Source organism: Canis lupus, chromosome 6 (genome assembly GCF_011100685.1).
Source record: "Canis lupus familiaris isolate Mischka breed German Shepherd chromosome 6, alternate assembly UU_Cfam_GSD_1.0, whole genome shotgun sequence".
Lineage (NCBI taxonomy): Eukaryota > Metazoa > Chordata > Mammalia > Carnivora > Canidae > Canis > Canis lupus.
In genome coordinates, this window is record NC_049227.1 from 70,771,771 (window position 1) to 70,790,646 (window position 18,876).

At 38.3% G+C, this 18,876-nt stretch overlaps 1 protein-coding gene and 1 long non-coding RNA gene across 6 annotated transcripts in view; one reads left to right on the plus strand and one right to left on the minus strand.

The window, feature by feature from the left end:
- Nucleotides 1–18,876, minus strand: part of ST6GALNAC3 (ST6 N-acetylgalactosaminide alpha-2,6-sialyltransferase 3) — a 523,593-nt gene that overhangs the window by 187,231 nt on the left and 317,486 nt on the right. For 4 of the 5 annotated variants that reach the window (XM_038541637.1, XM_038541636.1, XM_038541639.1 and 1 more), the window contains exon 3: nucleotides 6,987–7,396. In XM_038541637.1, coding sequence (XP_038397565.1) covers nucleotides 6,987–7,396 — 410 coding nt within the window. Of the gene's footprint in view, nucleotides 1–6,368; nucleotides 6,435–6,986; nucleotides 7,397–18,876 lie in introns of those variants that run through there. The other variant, XM_038541640.1, reaches the window with a different exon arrangement.
- On the plus strand, nucleotides 11,658–16,912 carry LOC111096446. Its single transcript, XR_005361386.1, has 3 exons — nucleotides 11,658–12,014; nucleotides 14,377–14,483; nucleotides 16,647–16,912. It is a non-coding gene; the product is annotated as an uncharacterized LOC111096446 (long non-coding RNA).

Here is an 18,876-nt window from a genome sequence, read left to right on the forward strand (position 1 = left end):
CTTCAAAGCCTTTGCAAAGTTTAAAAGTGTAGATATATTCTAATGAGGCTTCTAATTTAAGGCCTATTTGTCTTTGAGTTTCACACTCTTTGTGGCCTTCAAAAGCCTTCATGCTGAGGGAACGTTCAGCATAAGTGTCTGTCATTCAGCGTTAAGTGTCTGTCGGGACTTCTTTCTATACAGTATAATCTAGCTATGCATCTAGCTAGGCTGTCAACTCATATCCTAAGGCCCAGGAGGACTTATTTCCCGAGGTAGACTGGTTCCAAGTCTTGATTTCTACAACTACCAGTAGTCAGAACAGCTTTCCTTTTAAAAATGTGGTCACTGAATCTTAGCTGGGTTTCTCTTCTATTAATCCTCAACTAAGCTGTCCTGTCAAATGCATCATGGTCTTTAACCCGGTGGGTGTGCGTGCACACATGTGTATGTTTTTAAGCACGTGGCAGGTTGGTACTGATAGCTTGATAAATTATAGACATCCCTTCCCTTCTCCCATTATTAAAATAGATTCTTCCCTCTTTTTTATTGAGTTTTTAATTTCCAGCCCGTGTGTATTATAGAGGAAGGCCGAATGTAGGTCATTCGATGCCATCATGAATAATGGGAAAAAACGAAGTCCCTTGTTTCCCAGTGCTTGTTAGCATGAAAACTCAGCCCTAGATGCCTCAGTATGCTTTTTGACTCAGGAGTCCTATGGGTCTGCCCATGACGGCTGTGTGAACTTCTTGTTCCTGCCAAATATATCAGCTGGGATGGGAACATTAATTCATTTTAACAGAGGTGTGTCAACGTTGCTCTTGAAAAAGTGCTGAGATGCCATATTTGCAAAGACCATCTTCAAATAGGGAAAAAAAAAAAAAAAGGAAAAGGAAAACACTGTTTTTAATACTCTGTCCTGCCTTTCAACCCAAGAATTTCTCCACTTTAACTATTTTCTGTTGTTCCAGGATTTCCTAGAGTTCTGCCTCTATTCTGAGTTCCAAAGAACTAAACATCTCTGTTTGCAGGGTCCAGATAGAATAATAGTCCTAGTTTGGGTAAGTTAGGCGCATTTCAAAATGTGCCTTGAGGCTGACTCTGGTGCAGAGTTTTGTTCTATTTTGGTTGGGTTTTTGCCCCTGTGCCTTGCTGTCGTCCTTTTGTTGAGGCAGCTTATCTGCCTTGTAACCCAACAGAGGGGCCTCTCAGAGAGTTCCCAAATTCTCAGGCTGAGGAGGCTTGAAACTTCTTCTAACTCTAGAAACCATAAAGGATTTGCAAACCTACGGGACATGAGCCAACTTAATCCTTAAAGTCGATCACATGGCAGCATAAGAAACTTTCAAAATGGCCAAGCTGAAATAGCAAAACCCAGGCTGTACTTAAAAACATGCCAGATGACAAACCTGTCTCCAACAGAAGGCAGTGAGAAATGACGCTTCACTGATTTCTTTTTCCCTCCTTAGCATGGAGGGGGAATGGATGGAGCATGCTGGCAAATATTAAACATGCAGCCATCTTGATATTTATGAATCAGTTTGCCATGTTGACAGTGTCTTCTGAAAGTGACTTTTGTGCACCCAATTTCCTAAATGACCCTTAAAAGGAACTCCCTCCCTTCTCATCCTCTGTACCTGAGGCAGTAACATCTTGAAACATTGATCTATTTGCTGCTAGCTTTCATTAATTTCATCCATCCCTGAAGGCGGAGCCACATTGGTGCCAGCTAATTAAGACCTATTTAGGGCAGCTCAGGGCCCTTTATCAGCCTTAAATTAGCTTTGCGTTTTTAATGGGGTCTATAGCTTTCTCAATTATTACTTAATTAAATAATGTGCTTGCATTTGCCAATGTATTTCTAAAGTGGGAGGCAAGCTGCAACCGCCCACCTGCCTATAGGTAAGAAGAATATCTCACATTGGCTCTCTGTTGCTTCTCTAGGAGAATTCACATTCATCTTGCTTCGGTACCTGGCCAGGCACCTAATCACATTCTTCAGATGTTGAGTGTGGTGCCATGTGCCACTGTCAGCCCTATATCACCTCCAGGGTATTTCAGTCTTAAGATGTATTAATGCAAATGTGTAAATGTCACTGGGCTAATATTATTTATGCATACCAATCATTCAAAGGGCGGGGGAGGAAAGATCCATTTTGGTCCAGATTATTTTGAATATAAGACCTTTCATTCCAATGCTTTCTGGTTTGTTGAAGGTTATTTCCCAGAAAAATACCTAGTTAAGTGAAAATATAAAGGTGCTGCTGTCCAAAGACCTAAAATTCCAGAGAAAACTGGGCCCCAGAGGATGAAGGGAGAAAGGACAAACTGTCTTCTCTTCTTGTTCTCTCAGCCGTTCCCACAAGGTCACTGTTTCTAATTGGCAAGCCAAATAATTTTAGTCAGTAACTGATAAGAAAGCAAATTAAATTTCATTTGGTTTGAAAAAGTATTCCAATATGCTTATGAGTTGATCTAAGTTCATTCTAGGAAATTTAACACTACATACATTTCTTTTACTACTTCAAGCTTCCTCAATGAAGAATTCCTTAAGACAATGAAAAGCACTGGAAAAAATGAAAAGGTGCTCGCCTTAAATGGGAGAGGGGTTTATACTTCTTAAAAGGATTTTGACAGTTTGAAGATGTAACCTAGGAGCTCATTTGAGAAAAGTTCATATAGTTATTTTCCTACCATGGTTCATTGGAACTACTAGAGACACAATTTTTTTAATTCTATAAATAATACATCATAATGGTGACATAACTTCTTCATTAAAAACCTGATGATGAAAACGAACACTTGCTAAAAAGTTCTAGTAAGTTCAGGCAAATCAATCAAAGTAGCAAAAGTCAAATTAAATGGATGTCCTTTTTTCCTTACTTACTCATGTCACCAATGGTATATCCACCAGAAAAACTCCTATTCCCTTAGGAGAAAAAAAAAAAGTATGTATATATGTATGTGTGTGTGTGTGTGTGTGTAATTATTTATTAATTTCATGATTTATTAAAATATTTAAAATATTTACTTATTAAATATCTTATTAAAATATTTATTTATTTGAGAGACAGAGAGAGTGCATGAGTAGGGAGGGGGCAGAGAGAATTAGGAGGAGAAAAAGAAGAATCCCAAGCAGACTCCTCCCTGAGCATGGAGCCCCACATGGAGCTTGATCTCACAACCTTGAGATCATGACCTGAGCTGAAATCAAGAGTTGGATGCTTAACCAACTGAGCCACCCAGGTGCCCCAGGAGAAAAATATTTAAAATTTCTGTTAGGATACAACCAACACACCCGTTGTGAGTGTGGACCCACACGAATGCTTGCCATTAAAATGTCTTCTTTGATGTAAAATAATCTTAAAATGCTGACAGTAATAATATTGCTGGTTGTGATGTCATTCTAAGATTGTTATGTGTACGCTGTGGGATAAAACTCTAGACTTGTGATTGCCAATATGGCAAAAAGGAGAAACACTTGTAAGATACATGAGGTAAAATTAAAACTTGGTAGCCTTGAATCTGAACTGGAAGTTTCAGTTCAAACTCATAATGATTTTACCTTTGAACAAAATATAGAGTATATATGATTTCTATACTAGCTGTGTCCAGTGAAAGGACCAGGAAACAAAGACAAACCTAGTAGAAATGAGCACCTGTAGCACCAAGATTATGCTGTCTTAAATACTAATAGGAGCGAAGACCTTTGGAGAAATGTCTGGATCCCAGGTTTGCATCAGACTATGTACAAGAAGAGCCTAAGTCATCCTATAAAAACAGGAATCAAAGATGCTATCCAAAGTTACTAAAGGCAACATCAAAAGGACTCTAAAACTAATTTGAAGAGGGTCCAATAGCACAAATAGGACACTTTGAGCATAAAGGCATAATTCTAATAGGTTGAAATATTTCAAATATGGTTAAATATGTCAATATGTAAATATTAATAATAATAAACTTACTGGTCACTTTTGGAGGATGCTAGGAAACCAGTGCCTTAGACTTGATAAAGAAAAAAGGATTGGTACTATCTTTATCTCTGGTTAAAAAAAAATAGTTAATGACGGTAAGTTTCTGCTTATAAAGTTTCAGCTGATATAAATGAAAAAATGATGAAATATCACTATTTTGCAATCTCTAATGAATTATTGGATCTAGACAATGATCATTAATGATTACTAACATAAAAAGAGAAAACTAGACAGTATTCCTGCTGATAGAAGTATCACCGAATGGTCTTGGTAAGAAGCAATATGACCTGAATCCAATAAAGCCTCAATAAGAAATACCAATGAACGGAAAACATCAGGGGGTACAATTAGGACAATTAGATTATGGAATACTCTATTGGCCAAATCACTAGTTTTCTTTTCAATAATATAGAGGAAGGAAAGATACAGGTTAAGAGAAATATGAAGACATATCCATTAATTGTAATGTATACACCTCACATTAATCCTGATTTGAGCAATGTGTGGTTCTTAATGCTAATCCTAATTCGAATTAAAATTTTAAGATATTAAAAGGGTTATTGGAGAAATTTGAAAACAATAAAATGTTATTAAAGAAATATTGCTGAGTTTTATGTAGGACAATGACATTGTGTTTATTTTTAAGAATCTTTATCTTCTAGAGATACATGCTAAAATGTTAATGAATGAAATAATACGTTGTCTGGCATTTGCTTCAAAATAACTCTTGGGAAAAAAATAACTCTTGGGGAGGGAGAAAATGTATAGGGATATGGATGAAACAATATTGGCCATGAGTTAATAATTATTCATCCCAAACAGTGAGTATACAGAGGTTCATTACACCACTACTTTCTCTACTTTATAATTTTGACATTTTCCTTTATAAAAAGTTAAAAAATATTCTTCTTTGAAATTTGGCAATGAATGTTAGATCACTATGGGAAATCCTTTGACAATAAAATCCACACAGCTGAAGTTAGGATACAGACCTAAATCACAGAGCAGATAACAAGTCATTTGAGGTCATTTGGACAACCTTTTGTCATCCAACCAGATTTTACCAAAACCATCCATTCTGTTCATTTCTAAAACACTAGCACAGTTTGTCTTTTTCAGTTTGGTTGCAGCACTCCATGATGCAAGCAGACATGAATAGACTCGGTGAGAAAAACAGAAGGAAGCATTATAAAATCTATTTGGCTTTTTTCCCTTCTACTTTTATTTTGGTAACTTTACCAACTGAATGATACCTGCAAATTAATTTTATCAAGAAAGCTTTTCCTCACCATACAAACAGCTTTCCTCATCATAGCCAGTAGGAAAATGAATCCTCCAAAGCTATTCTCTCCTGATTCTTGCTATACAATCCACACATCTGTGACAGTGTGCTGTCTCATTGAAAGCTCACAGCAAAAGCCAACATGATATAAATACACAGGAGCATACGGCATGCTGAGCTCTTCTCTGATAGCCCCAAATGATTCTAGGGCATAGAGGCATGACTGGGGGATACCCTGAGGGCTGACTATGACTAATGAAATACCAAATATATCTAATTAATTGCATTGCTCTGGGCTAATGAGAGACCAGAAATTTTCAAACCCTTTGAGATGGTCATATTTATATAGAATTGTGCTACATGCCTACTCCTTTATCTCTCCTGCCTATCTCTTTGGACAGCTTATGACACACTGATCCAAATCTAACCATTGGGATTCTTCTTGTGAACTCTAACTGTGGAAAGGGCCAGCATTATGGTGATTCCTGTCTTGCATTTCCTTAGATGCTGTGCTTTTTGAGTAATCAGAATTAGAAAATGGTACATTCAGCCTATATTATCAATAGGAGAGTTAGTCCGGATAAGATTTTAAAATAATTATCAGCACACAAATTACACCCACGGATATCAGAAATGTTCCCCCCACAAGCATATACCCCAATGTAGTTAAAATTTTAGGTTTGATGATATTGAAGAGTGAAAGACATACATTTTGAGGAAATCTGATTGTTAATATTGGAATTACAGCCAATGCTCAATTTATCCATGGTATTATATGAGTTAGTACCATTTACACATTACTTAAAACCTTTGCAATTTGGTTTCAATATTTTCCTTCAGCAGTTCTTTATCAGAACTGGAAATATAAAAAAAAAAAAAAGAACTGGAAATATGAACTAATAATCTACTTCTCTTCCATATACTGGTTATCTTTCTAAAAAGAAAGAAAAAATGGTAGGTAGTAGATTCATAGGGGAGAATGAAGAGGATAAGAGGGAGCAGAGAGAGGAAATAGGAGATGTAAGGAGTAGGAGAAAAATGAGGTGAGCGGGCCTCAAGAAAAGGAAGTGGGAAGGGTGGTTTATAGAAGGCTACGGAGCAAAAAAAAAAAAAAAAAAAGAATGTAATGAAAAATGCAAATTGGTTTGTTGGATAATTGAGTGAATGGTATTTATACCTCATTTCTCTTCAAGAATCCACTGTTAATGGTTTTCAGTAATGCATAATTTCAATATGGTATTCTGAACAGACCAACATATCTGTTAGATACAAAGTTATGGTGCTCACGATTTTAGGGCCTATTTGCATGCAAGAAGCTACACAGCCTTATTAGAGAATCAATAGCCTGTTGAGTTTTGTAGTCTCAGGTAAATTTTTACCATAACTTCCAAAGGAGTTGAGGTCCTAAAGTTCCTTAACATTTCTGTTTCAAAACAGAAATGTGTAGACTTCCTTTCGGCTAACATCCAATTTAACCAATAGCAAATTGAGCTAAATAAGAACAAATCTAAAGATATCTTGGGGAAGCATCCAGTATTTTTTGGATCCTCAAGCCAATCAAAAGGGAGAGAACAGAAGGTAGTGTAGGTGGAATAAATGGGGCCTAGTTGCTGGCTCGTCAAGTAATCATAATAGTCAAAAAACATAAAACAATCAATTTGAAAAATAACTCTGTTCATTTGATAGCTGGCAAAAGAACTCAGCAAGGAGCTAGCATAAAAGACAACGAGACTGCCTCTCAGCGGACTCACCTGTCTTTCCCAGTTTCCTTCTTAAAAATGCCATCACAGTAACTCATGCGCTTCTCTGTAGTCACGTAAATTTGGGCATTCGGGTAGATGTCAACAGTCTTTTTCAGCATGTTGTAAACGATGCCATTGCCATCTTTCCTCATATTGCGGAAAGGGCCCCAAATGACATAAATAGTTGCATTTGCTTCCTTGAAAAAATAGTCAGGGTTTTTTAGCAAAAGAGGAACGCTGGTATGGGACACAACTCGAATCATTGTCATGCGGCCCACATCTTCTTCATAGCCCTTGGTGGGGGCATTGTTCATTCTCCAAATGCAGGATGACTGATCTATCTCATTCCCCACCTTCTGGCCAACCATCTGACCTGAGTTTGACACTATGGCGCAAAGGTCACAGTCCAGTTGCAAAGGCTGAAAAACAGAGAAATAAGATGGGGGAGAGACATGTAAATTAGTGAATTCCAGCTATTTAAACAAGTTCCTCTCAGAAAATGAAATCCAGATATTACATATTGCATGTAGCAGCTGAATGCGGGATTTTTTGAAATATATGGACCAATCCTACAGTAGCTACCACAGGTTTTCAAGCTAGGACATGCTTCCATTTAAAAAGTGAATATAGACTTTAAGAAATAATTGGGGATCCCTGGGTGGCTCAGCGGTTTAAGGCCTGCCTTCAGCCCAAGGCATGATTCCGGGGTACTGGGATCCAGTCCCACATCGGGCTCCCTGCACAGAGCCTGCTTCTCCCTCTGCCTGTGTCTCTGCCTCTCTCTCTCTCTCATGAATAAATAAATAAAATCTTAAAAAAAAGAAATAATTTTAATTTCTATCCCCTTGTGTTCGTCTAAAATTAAATAGAAAAAAATAGTCATTTATTTTCCACTCTAAATAATGACTTTTCATTCAAAACCATAATTTCAAATGAAATAAGGCAATAGGGGAAGATTTGATATCTTTAATAAGGATGGTGGCTAAAAAAAGAAATGCAAAGGGAATATATCCAGGCATCAATTCCGTATTTTACTTATATGTATGAATAGATATGTAGCAGTTGATGAAACTATGAAAAATTCAGCAAATCACAAGGTTCTGAAAATCTTTTTCAGACAAGAACTATTTAAGACAAGTCTCAGGCTGGCAAAAATTTTATAAAAATCCTTAAAAAATTCCCTGTGTCACCATGTTAACTGGCCTTTGTGTTTATGTCTATTTTAGATGGATATGGAAAGGCTTCTTTTAAGAACTCCGGGAAGGGATGTGCAGAGATAATCTCTAGTGCTGGTCTAACCACCTCCCTCTTGTCTTAAACCGATAAGGTAACAGAGACTCACAGAGGCTAAGCACCAGCTCTCACAACTTGCAGATGATAGATTGAAATCTAGATCTGGTAACTCTAAACCCATTGCTCTTTCCATTATTCCCTGCATTCCTTCCTCCCAGGAGAACCAAATAAATTCCTTTTGCCACTTTCCTCCTACATGATAAAAGCCACCCCAGCTTTTAAAACAGAGATAAAGGAGTGATGAACTCTGTTGATATATATCTTTCTCATCTTCCTTCTATGAAATTTCACATTTTGTATCTGACATTCAATCCTCTATTTTTATTGTGCCTATTGGTCATTGGTTCTTCTCACACTGGGTACTGCTCTCATTTTATTAGTTATGTTGTATTTTATTGTTTAATTGTGTCTTTCTACTATAGAGTAAACTCTGTAAGAATCAATGTCTGTCTTTTTCATTTTAATCCCATTTCCCAGAAGTCCTTGGATTACTATAGGAGCCCAGGATATAGTGGTTTAGTTAGGAGATGAGAGCAATCGAATTAAAATAATTGATTAAGAGCCTGAACACTGAACTTAGTATTAGGGAAGACATAGCCTTTCCCAAATTTGTTGAGAACTGTTGATTTAGATGAAAGAGAAACACAATCTGAAAGAAACCTATCAATATACAAACAGGTTCAATTTAGGTGGGTAAATGGAGAAGTAAGGTACCTCAGAAAAGTCACTTGTATAATTACCACCCAACTGTAGCAAGATGTCTTTCCTATCAATGGGAGGAATCCAAAGTAGTTTGAGCAACAATAATGCGCCATATTCTTGGGGTTGGGGATTATTCAGCTGTGAAAGTTTTAAGCAAAAACCCCTGACCTCATAGATCTTACATTCCACTGAGGGGGGAAAAGGAAATTAATAAATCAGCATAGTATATAATAATGTTAGATGAAGATAGGTGTTAAACAGAGAAAATTAAAGCAAGGAAGGAGGTAAGGAAGCATGTGTGTGCATGGGTGTGTGTGTTGGTGGAGTGATCAGAGAAGGCCTGGGAGGAGCGGGGAATGGTATTTGAGGGAAGACTTGAAGAAACTAAGAGGGCTGGCAATGGGGACTTGGGGCGGGGCGGAGGGTGGGGGGGGGGGGGCGTGGGTGCATATTTCTGCAAAGCAAAACCAAAAGCCACTGCAAACATGCCATGGTAGGAGAGGAACACAGGGAGCACAGTGTGACCTGGGAGAGCATTGATTGAGGAGAGCCAGTGGGTACTGGAGTCAGAGAGATGACCAGAGAGACATCTCATAGGCTCTTTTACTCAGGGACCTTCGGAAGGCTCTGAATAGGGAAGTGGCTGATCTGTGTTATGTTTTAACAGCATTGGCTGCTGTGGGGAAAACTGACAAAAGGGAAATGGGTAGAAACCCAAACAGACTACTGCCACAATCATGACAAGAGATGATGGTTGGGTAGCAGAAGAGGTAGCAAGGTGCTGCCCACGCGCTGAACAAATTCAGAAGGTAAAAAGCCTGTTGGGCTGACTAGTAAGATGGACTATGGGACCTGAGATACAGGGAGGAATTATGGAAAACTTCAAATTTTTAGTCTAAGCAACTGGAAGACTGGACCTGGCTTTAAATGAGAAGGCAAAACCTTTAGGAAGAGCAGGATCAGCAGAGGAAAACAAGCTCATTTCCAGCTCTGTTAGATTAGAAATGCCTTGAACACGGACCTCCCACAGCTAATGTTATAACAAAACCACTCAAACTGCTTTAAACCACTCCCCCCCAACCCTGATTATTGAAGCAATATGAGCTCATTGCGGAAAACTTGAAAAAAATAGACTAAAAAATTAAAACTCTCCCTATTTCCACCATTTGACAACAATATTTCATGGTATTTTCCTCCTTCTAGATATATTAGACAGGTTGAGAAGTAACTATTTACAAAATTTAGCAACCTTGGTTTTCCAATTAATTTCACATCATTAAAATTTCCTGTGCCATGCAAACAGTCCTTAGAGATGTATTTTTTAAAGTTTTATTTATCTGTTTTATAGAAGAGGGGCTTAATGAGAAGAAAATCTTTAAGCAGACTCCCCCTGAGCCCAGAGTGCAAGGTGGGGCTCAATCCCAGGACCCAGGAGATCGTGACCTGAACCAAAACCAAGAGTCAGACACTTAACCAACTGAGCCACCCAGGCACCTCTCTTAGAGATACTTTTAATGCTGATTCAATATTCCATTATGTGGACATACCATAATGTACCTACTTGCCTTCTGCTGGGCATTTGGCTATTATCTGATTTTTTTCTGTTATAAAAATTGCTTTAATCAACATCCTTGTTTTTCCAACTGCATTTTGGATGCTAGCAGTTACTAGGCTAATCTAGCTTTACTTCATTTAGTTTTTATTGCGCACCTGTGAAATATGCTAGATGGACAAACGTTCCCGTTCAATGTTAAAAAGAAGAATTTTGAAAAAACTTGACTTGTTAAGTAAACAAAAGTCCACTTATGAGGTGTCTCCCCCCCCCCCCCCATATAAAAAGAGAGTTATTGAGCTGTTAGAATCATGCAGGGTTTGAACAGGGCCGGACATTAAACAACATAGGCTCAGGTATGGACTGGACGTGCCCCTGAGGTGTCACCATTTATGAAGTGACTTAAAACTCCACTATCAAAAGGACTGTCCATCACCCCTGCTACAATAAGATTTCTGAACAGCAGGTCAGAATAGGTCGGCTCGAGGTGCGTGAGCATATTAGGGCACTTGGATATGGGGTGATGCCATAGTGAAGACTTCCTTGGTGGTCAGATGGGGGTGTAAGAGGATGCCTCTTGGGATGGGATAGTGATCTAAGACCTTCACGCATCTAGGAGCCTACGGTTTTTCAGGGCAATAAGGAAGAACACGATATTCTTCTTGTCGAACGATTTGCAGCAGGGCCAACATACATTACACTTAGCTAAGTCCTCCAAACCCACTTAGAGTCATGCAAATCAATGCCTGATTTAAACTGTGTGTGTCATATGGCACACTCCAACTTATCACCAAGTTGCATATGGTACAGGGAGGTTACATTCCATTTTCTGTTCCAAGAAGTTGCTTCACTGTATAATAAAAGCATTTTTGGGTATGGCCTCCACAAATAAAAAAAAAAAAAAAAGAGATAGAGCCTCGGATGTGCTCTAATCTACAAATCTGCATCAGATTTCCTAGTCGTTGAGTGAATTAGCTGGTTGTGCTATAACAAGCCTTAATTTAATAAGAATCAGCAAACTGGTTTCACTTGACAATTGTAACCTCTGAAAGTGATCAATTAAGACATCACAATCTGTTTCACGACAACATATCAGAATGCCGCAGCTGTGCAGATTATGAGGTCAGCAGCTGACTAACAACTTGAAGGCAAACGTTGGCAACCACAGCCTCTCGTTTATGTAACAAATATGTAAAGGGGCACAGTGCTAGGAACGTAATGGTTTGGGGAATAGGTGGTGATCTTTAAATCGCCCCTTTCTTCTATATATTGTCACCATGGCCAGAGTTGGAAGAGCCTTCCACGTACCTCTCCTGCTTGGCCACCATCCTGCCTCGCTGCCTGATGTCGTCCTAAACGAGGTACCAGGAGACACGGTTGCACACAGTGACTGCTCCACCTGCCACCTGGTCGCAGGGACCATTTTCTAGCATGCTAGGAGAGCCGGGCTGGATGCATAGAACATTCCTAATCATAATCAGAAGCCTCAGGTAACACCAAGAGCTTGCTAAGGCCCAAGGGACTCATTTATATGTTTGAAGACACTTCAAACTACAGTAAGCCATGATAAAAAAGAAAGAAATACCTAGGCACGGATGGACGGTTTGACCCAAGAGTCACTCTTATCTGGTTATCTCAGTTCCTTTTATTAGCTTTATCCCTGCATCTTGTGATCTCAACTTTCTTTGTTAAAATGTACTGCTGTTTCTTGGACTCGTTTATATTATTTGACTTGGGGCCCTTGCTCGAAAATGTATTCCATATGTCTCCACTCGCTCGGTTCTGCCTCGGTAAGCAGTTTCTTCCCAGAATGAGGCCCTGGATTTTCTGAGACCTTTGGAAAGATTTAGTCAGCTCCACTTTATCAAACTCTATCTTAATTTGGAATTCCCCTTTTTAGTTGACTTGTCCTTTACTTTTTGTTTCTTTTCATTAAAAACAAACTTGACCTCTTCATCTTTTTCTCATGTACACTCAAAGCATCATCAAACCAAATGTTTTGGTTGGGCTTGCGAGGTGTCTATCAACTGAGATCGCTACAAATATTCAGCCAACTGTGTTTGGGCAACTGTGTCCCTGTTAAAAGAGAGCCCACAAATATCAAACAAGTCCTTTTTTTAAAAAAAATAACATTTTATTTATTGGGGCACCTGGGTGGCTCAGTGGATTAAACATCTGTCTTCAGCTCAGGTCATGATGCTGGGGTCTGGGATTGAGCCCTGTGTCGGGCTCCCTCCCTGTTGAGCAGAAAGCCTGCTTCTCCCTCTCCCTCTGCTGCTCCCCATGCTTGTGCTCTCTCTGTCAAATAAATAAAATCTTTAAAAAAATAATAAAAAATAAAGATTTTATTTATTTTAGAGAGAGAGAGAGGGGGAGAGAGAATACAAGTGGGGGAGGGGCAGAAGGAGAAGCAGACTCCCCACTGAGCAGGGAGCCTGATGTGGGACTCCATCCCAGGACCCCGGGATCATGACCTGAGATGAAGGCTGGCACTTAACCAGCTGAGCCACCTAGATGCCCCCAAACACATCCTTTTATTTAAAGCCTAAAATGTTGATTTTTTAAAAGATTTTATGTATTTATTCATGAGAGCCAGAGAGAGAGTGAGAGAGAGAGAGGCTGAGACACAGACAGAGGAAGAAGCAGGCTCCACGGAGGGAGCCCCACGTAGGACTCGATCCTGGGTCTCCAGGATCATGCCCTGGGGTGAAGGCGGCACTAAACCACTGAGTCACCCGGATTTCTTTTTTAATGGTAAGATCACTATATCTGATTTGGGTATTTCTCCCTTGCACAAGTATATAAATTCTCTATCTGCATATCTGGCTATGAACACTGGGCTTGGGGAAAGTTAAGAATCTGGCGGCATCTAAGTAATTTTTACTTAGTACTTATTCTGTGAAAGGCACCATGAAGGATAAAATAATTTTAGAATTCTAATCAGTGTGAGCTTTTAATCTCAGTACACAGCTCTGAGGCATAGCAGAGTTTGATGATTAACTAGGGTCAATTCATACACTATTTTAAAGGCCTAAGGGATTGCCTTGAAAAACAAGCCCTTTCTCTGCTAAAATGAATCATGACATTTGCTTCGTTACAAGAAAAAAGGACTTGACTCCTGTCTGGGGCACAGGGAAAGGATGCGAGGGGGAGGAAGGGAAGAAACAGAGTGAGAAAGACATCTAAGCAAAGTGTATTATACTTATTGATAGAAACTTGATTGAACACCTATCATAGGCCATTCATCCTGCCAAGCAGTTTATTACATTATTCCATTCATCCTCATAATAAATTCTTCATAAGTTGGATTGTTTTTATTTCCTATTACAGAGTTGAGGAAATTGAGATGAATATTATACCCAGTGAGAACTAGACATCTTTCAGGTTAAAAGAAGCATATGTTATCTTTCATAAAAATACACTCTCAGCACTAAGAAGGGAGAGATATTAAAGAAATATTTATTATTACTTTGCACTATTTCTAATATACATTTAGGAAAACATCTCAAAATCTCCTTCACTATTAAAATTATTTATATTAAATTGCAAATTAATGCTTTTAAACATCTTGGTGGCCAAGAATTTCACCAAAAGAGGACAAGGTTTCTCAATTGATGAAAGGAATTCCTCAGGAATATTAGGGTTTGTACATGAGCAGAATTAACCTCTCTTCTCTGGCAATGGTATTAGCATGGCATAAGAAATTATGTAGAAAATTTATTTGTATTACTTTTGATTTGGAATCTGGCTGAAACATCAGTTGAATATAAACTAATCATGATCAATTTTATTAGCCTCGAATGGTCCTCCATATCTTTACTTAATTTGTTTTTCAAAACTTTTTCATAACAGCAGCGAGTTGTATCTCTTTCGGAAGCATTAAGTGATTACAGTCCATGTCTGAAGGAAAAAAGGCCATGGCAGGTGATGTTTTCAGAAGCTGATCTCCGTGGCTAAAGGTAGTATCTCCCCCTGCATGAAAACCTCCTTGAGGTAAATTATCTATAAAAGCAAGTCCTTGGGGGCGCCAGGGTGGCTCAGTGGTTGAGTATCTGCCTTTGGCTCAGGGCGTGATCCCAAAGTCCTGGGATCGAGTTCTACATCATGCTCTCTTTGGGGAGCCTGCTTCTCCCTCTGCCTTTGTCCCTTCTTCTATCTGTCTCTCTCATGAATAAATAAATAAAATCTTAAAAAAAAAACCTCAAACAAGTCCTTGGGATTCAAAGTTAGCTCAAGATTGCCAAGCCATTCTCTAAGTCATGAGTTATTTTTCCTCTCTGTACTTATGAAGATTCCAGAACACTGGCTGATTGGGATACTATATCCCTAACTATAGGTCCTTTTACAGCCATGGCAAATTATATTTGTATTCTATTACAAGCTTAAGTGCTTAGCATGAATATGAATCTTGTTTGCAAAAATGCTGAAGAATGAAAGCCCAGGAAACTCAAGAAGATCCTTTACTCCTGATCCTATGGGGAAGGGTGGGAGAAAGGTTGGCTATTCTTTACCGCTTTTGAAGAATCTGTGGCATTTTAATAATTAGCTTTATTTTCCTGTGTTTAAATATTATTTATATGAGCCCTAGAAACCAATTTTTACCATGATATGCCCAATTGATCCTTTCCTGGCCTAAAAAAGAAAAAGAAAGAAAGAAAAAGAAAGAGAAAGAAAGAAAGAAAGAAAGAAAGAAAGAAAGAAAGAAAGAAAGAGAAAGAAAGAAAGAAAGAAAGAAAGAAAGAAAGAAAGAAAGAAAGAAAGAAAAAGAAAGAACCCAAATGAACACATTACCCACTCTGATTGGCATGAGTTTATCAACAAGTTTATCTTTTGTTATTTTTCAGTCACTTTTCTCCTCAGATTAGTACACATACAAAGAACTCTTCTGTTTCTCTGCTCCAAGCTTACACACACATATACACACACACGTGCACGCACACACACGTGGTTAGCCTCATCCAGCTCATGAGACCGCTCACTCTCCTAGCCACTTTTTTCATCCTGCTCCTCACCAACTGCTCTGGAAAATTCCCCCTCTCTCTTCTTTGGGTAAGAAACTGACATATTGCCATGTCTTTTTTGAATGATATATTGGGACAACTGCCAAGCACTTTACATTTTAATCAGCAAGAAGAATGAAATATTTAACCTTTACTTTTTTTTTCTCTGTGAATAAGCTTATAGACAAGATAATTAGAGCCTATAGAATAGATAATTAAAATCTGCAAATTAAAACTTGCAAAAACAGTGTGGCTTCCCCAGCAAAGAGAAATGGCCATGGACGAAAGGTCACCTGTCAACTAGTTCTAGTTATTAAATCTCTGCATTTATCACTAAGGTGGCTCTATGGAAAACGAAGGTCAAGACATTAAATTATGAAACAGTGTGGATTAGAAAAGGTCACCAAAAACTCAAGTAAAATTTAACCAAACCTGCTAATTCTGCCCCCGGAAGGAAGCAGACACAGCCAGGGATGACACCTAACACCGGAAAGTGCTAATCTCTTTCCCCGAGCTTAGCCCCACACAGAATATGAATTTCTATTTGATGTCTTGAAGTCTAAAACAAAACTTGCTCATCTCAAATAAAAACAGGAGCTTCGATAAATATTTCAGAATGAAAATCATGTTGGAATCGAACTAGCTTAAATTATTAAGAACATTGTTTTACACTACTCTAATGGTTGCTTTCATTTCAACCATAAGAATGCAATTTAAAATATTGGCCATGGGGCACTCCTGGCACCCTAAATGCTTTACAGGACAATTAGCAACTCACCACTCACTAATTTACTACTTTAATATTGAAACAAATGGGATCTTTGCTTTTCATCATCCAATTTGAATGAATCTGAACAAAGCAAGTTGAACAAAGCTCCAGAGATGCACTCTTCAGTTTGCTGTCATTTCCTCCTCTCCTCTTCATGAATGTCTTTAGAGTTTTAGTTTTAGAGGCTTCAACATGTATAATGATGCCATTGGGGAATAGATTTTGCCTTTATTCTCCTTGATGTTCTTTTGAGGTCTTTCAAGTGAAAGGTACAAAAGAGGCATTAACAATCTGGCATTGTTTTTATTGCTTGACAAAGAAAAAAATGTATTTTAATTTTTCCCGTGTTTCAGGAATGATTAAGCAAGCTGTTTTCATCTACACCGAGTCACTTTCAGCAGACCTCTAACTGTGAGCAAAGAATTGTGAAGACTGTTCTAGAGAGAAATCAGCACAGTGCAACCAAGCCAGCCTGTAAATGTACTTCCTTGCCCCTCTCTCTCTACAAACCAGCATCTCTGTTAATGCAGCTTTCAAAAGCAGTGTATATAAATCACACACTATGAGTACCAGCACATAAAAAGACAGATTTGATAACCCACAGTTTGGCTCTGATTCTCTGTGGATTTGGGATATGGCATTTACCTTGATTCCTACCTGGTGGCATTACATCTAAGCATAAAACTTAATATGGGGGTACATAAAAATGTTAATGTCAAGAAATAATTCTAAAACAGGCAACATAAAGCTATGTTTCTCAGTTGCCGTATATGATGTGTTCTTTTTATTTGGAAGTTCCTTGAGGGGAATGGATCTGTATAATCATGTAGGCATGCCAAAGGAAAACAGCTTGCATTCTCTGGACTGGAAGGCGAAAATCGAGTCTTCTCAAACCAAGAGTTTTCTCCTATGGACTGGAATAATTGAAATAATTTATACTTCACTATCACTAGAAGGACATAAAATTTGACTAATTTTGCAACCAATTTCCCTCTAGATTATTTTCCTTTCAGGAAGACGAGCTCGGGATGTAGTGCTAACATTCTACCCACCATGTCATGTAAAAAATTAAGAAAGAACATCGGTTCATGCTATAGTACTGGTATCTTAATATGTCACTCAATTAAGGACATAGTTCTCAACTAAATTCAACAATGACTAGGAGAGCTTTTAAAAAATTATAAGGCCTATATTCCACCCCTGACCAATCAAATCGGAAAACTAAAGACGGTGTCTATACTTGTTTTTTTTTTTTTTTCAAGTTCTGCAGATGATTCCAATGAATACCTAGCTTTGAGAAATATTGTCCTAGAGGAATTAGCAACGATAAATGAGGAGACCATAATGCCTGATTAAAGAGATGAAAAACAAAATGGTAAAGGTGGATCCCAGGGGTACTTCATGGAGAAGATCCTGGGGTAGTAAATCTTGGCAATGACAGCCTTGAATACTACTAGATTGGTGAGCAGTGCTTACAACTGAAATCAACCCAAGAAGTCAGAGGTTATGAAGAGCAAATGGAGACGATATTGGAAGTGTGCTTGCGGTACCAAGCATGAGAGCTTTTATTTCCCACAAAGTCATGTTAATTATATAGCAATAGAGGTTTTCTCTATGTTCTGGCTAAAATTTGCTTTGGATGTAAGGAAGAAAATCATGTTACCTTATAAATTTTCTTAATTGTCACGTAGAATTTCTGCCAGCATCGAAAGCTAGTGACAAATTGAACATTCATTCTCACATCTAGTTTCTTTCTTTTTTTTTTTTTTTTTTAGTTTCTTTTTCTAAGCTGAAGGATGCTTTGAGAGGAAGGGGTTGGTGAAGGTGGAGTGACTGCAAATACAAGAGAAGGGCCCATGAATGGAGTGAAAACCTTGGGAAGATAGAAGTCAGTAATGTAGGAGTATGGTTGAATGGTTATCCTTTGAAAAGACAGAGACACTTCTTCCTCTGAGACAGGAAAAAAAGAATTAAGCACGAGAGGAGAAACCTCACAAGAGAGGACAGCAAGTAAAGTTCATTCAGGGTTCGCTTGCATTTCTAAAAAGTAAGTAAGGGTCAATTATTGAGAGATGGAATACTTAGAGGTAAGATTAACAGACTTCAGGAGAGGGATGGACTTTTGAGGAAGAGAATATTTTGAGCAAGAATCAAAAGGATTGCCAGTAGTGCCACAGCCAGAATTTAGAAATAATAGATTTTTGATGAGTGTGCTGCAAGATTAAACATTCTTTCTAGTGCTGTTCAGGAGCACAGAGGCAGGAATGAAGAAGCTAGCCAGCTTGATCCAGGGTTGGAGATGGTGATAAGTGATGTACTGAAAGTTCATAGTTGAGAAATAATTATGAACACTAGTAACATGGATTCCAGGCTAACAGTGGAAGGAAGGAAATGATGGCAAAAATGAGCAAATGGAAGAGACAAGGCAACATGACTGTCTTAGTGGGGTTAGGTTTATTCACTGGAGACAGGGAGAGATATGCTTATACTGCAAATCCTAAGATTATGCTTATTTTAGGAATAAGGAGAAAAATGTGGCTTATGTAGGCTTTCAACTGGCTCAGGCTTCAGGAAATAAACTAT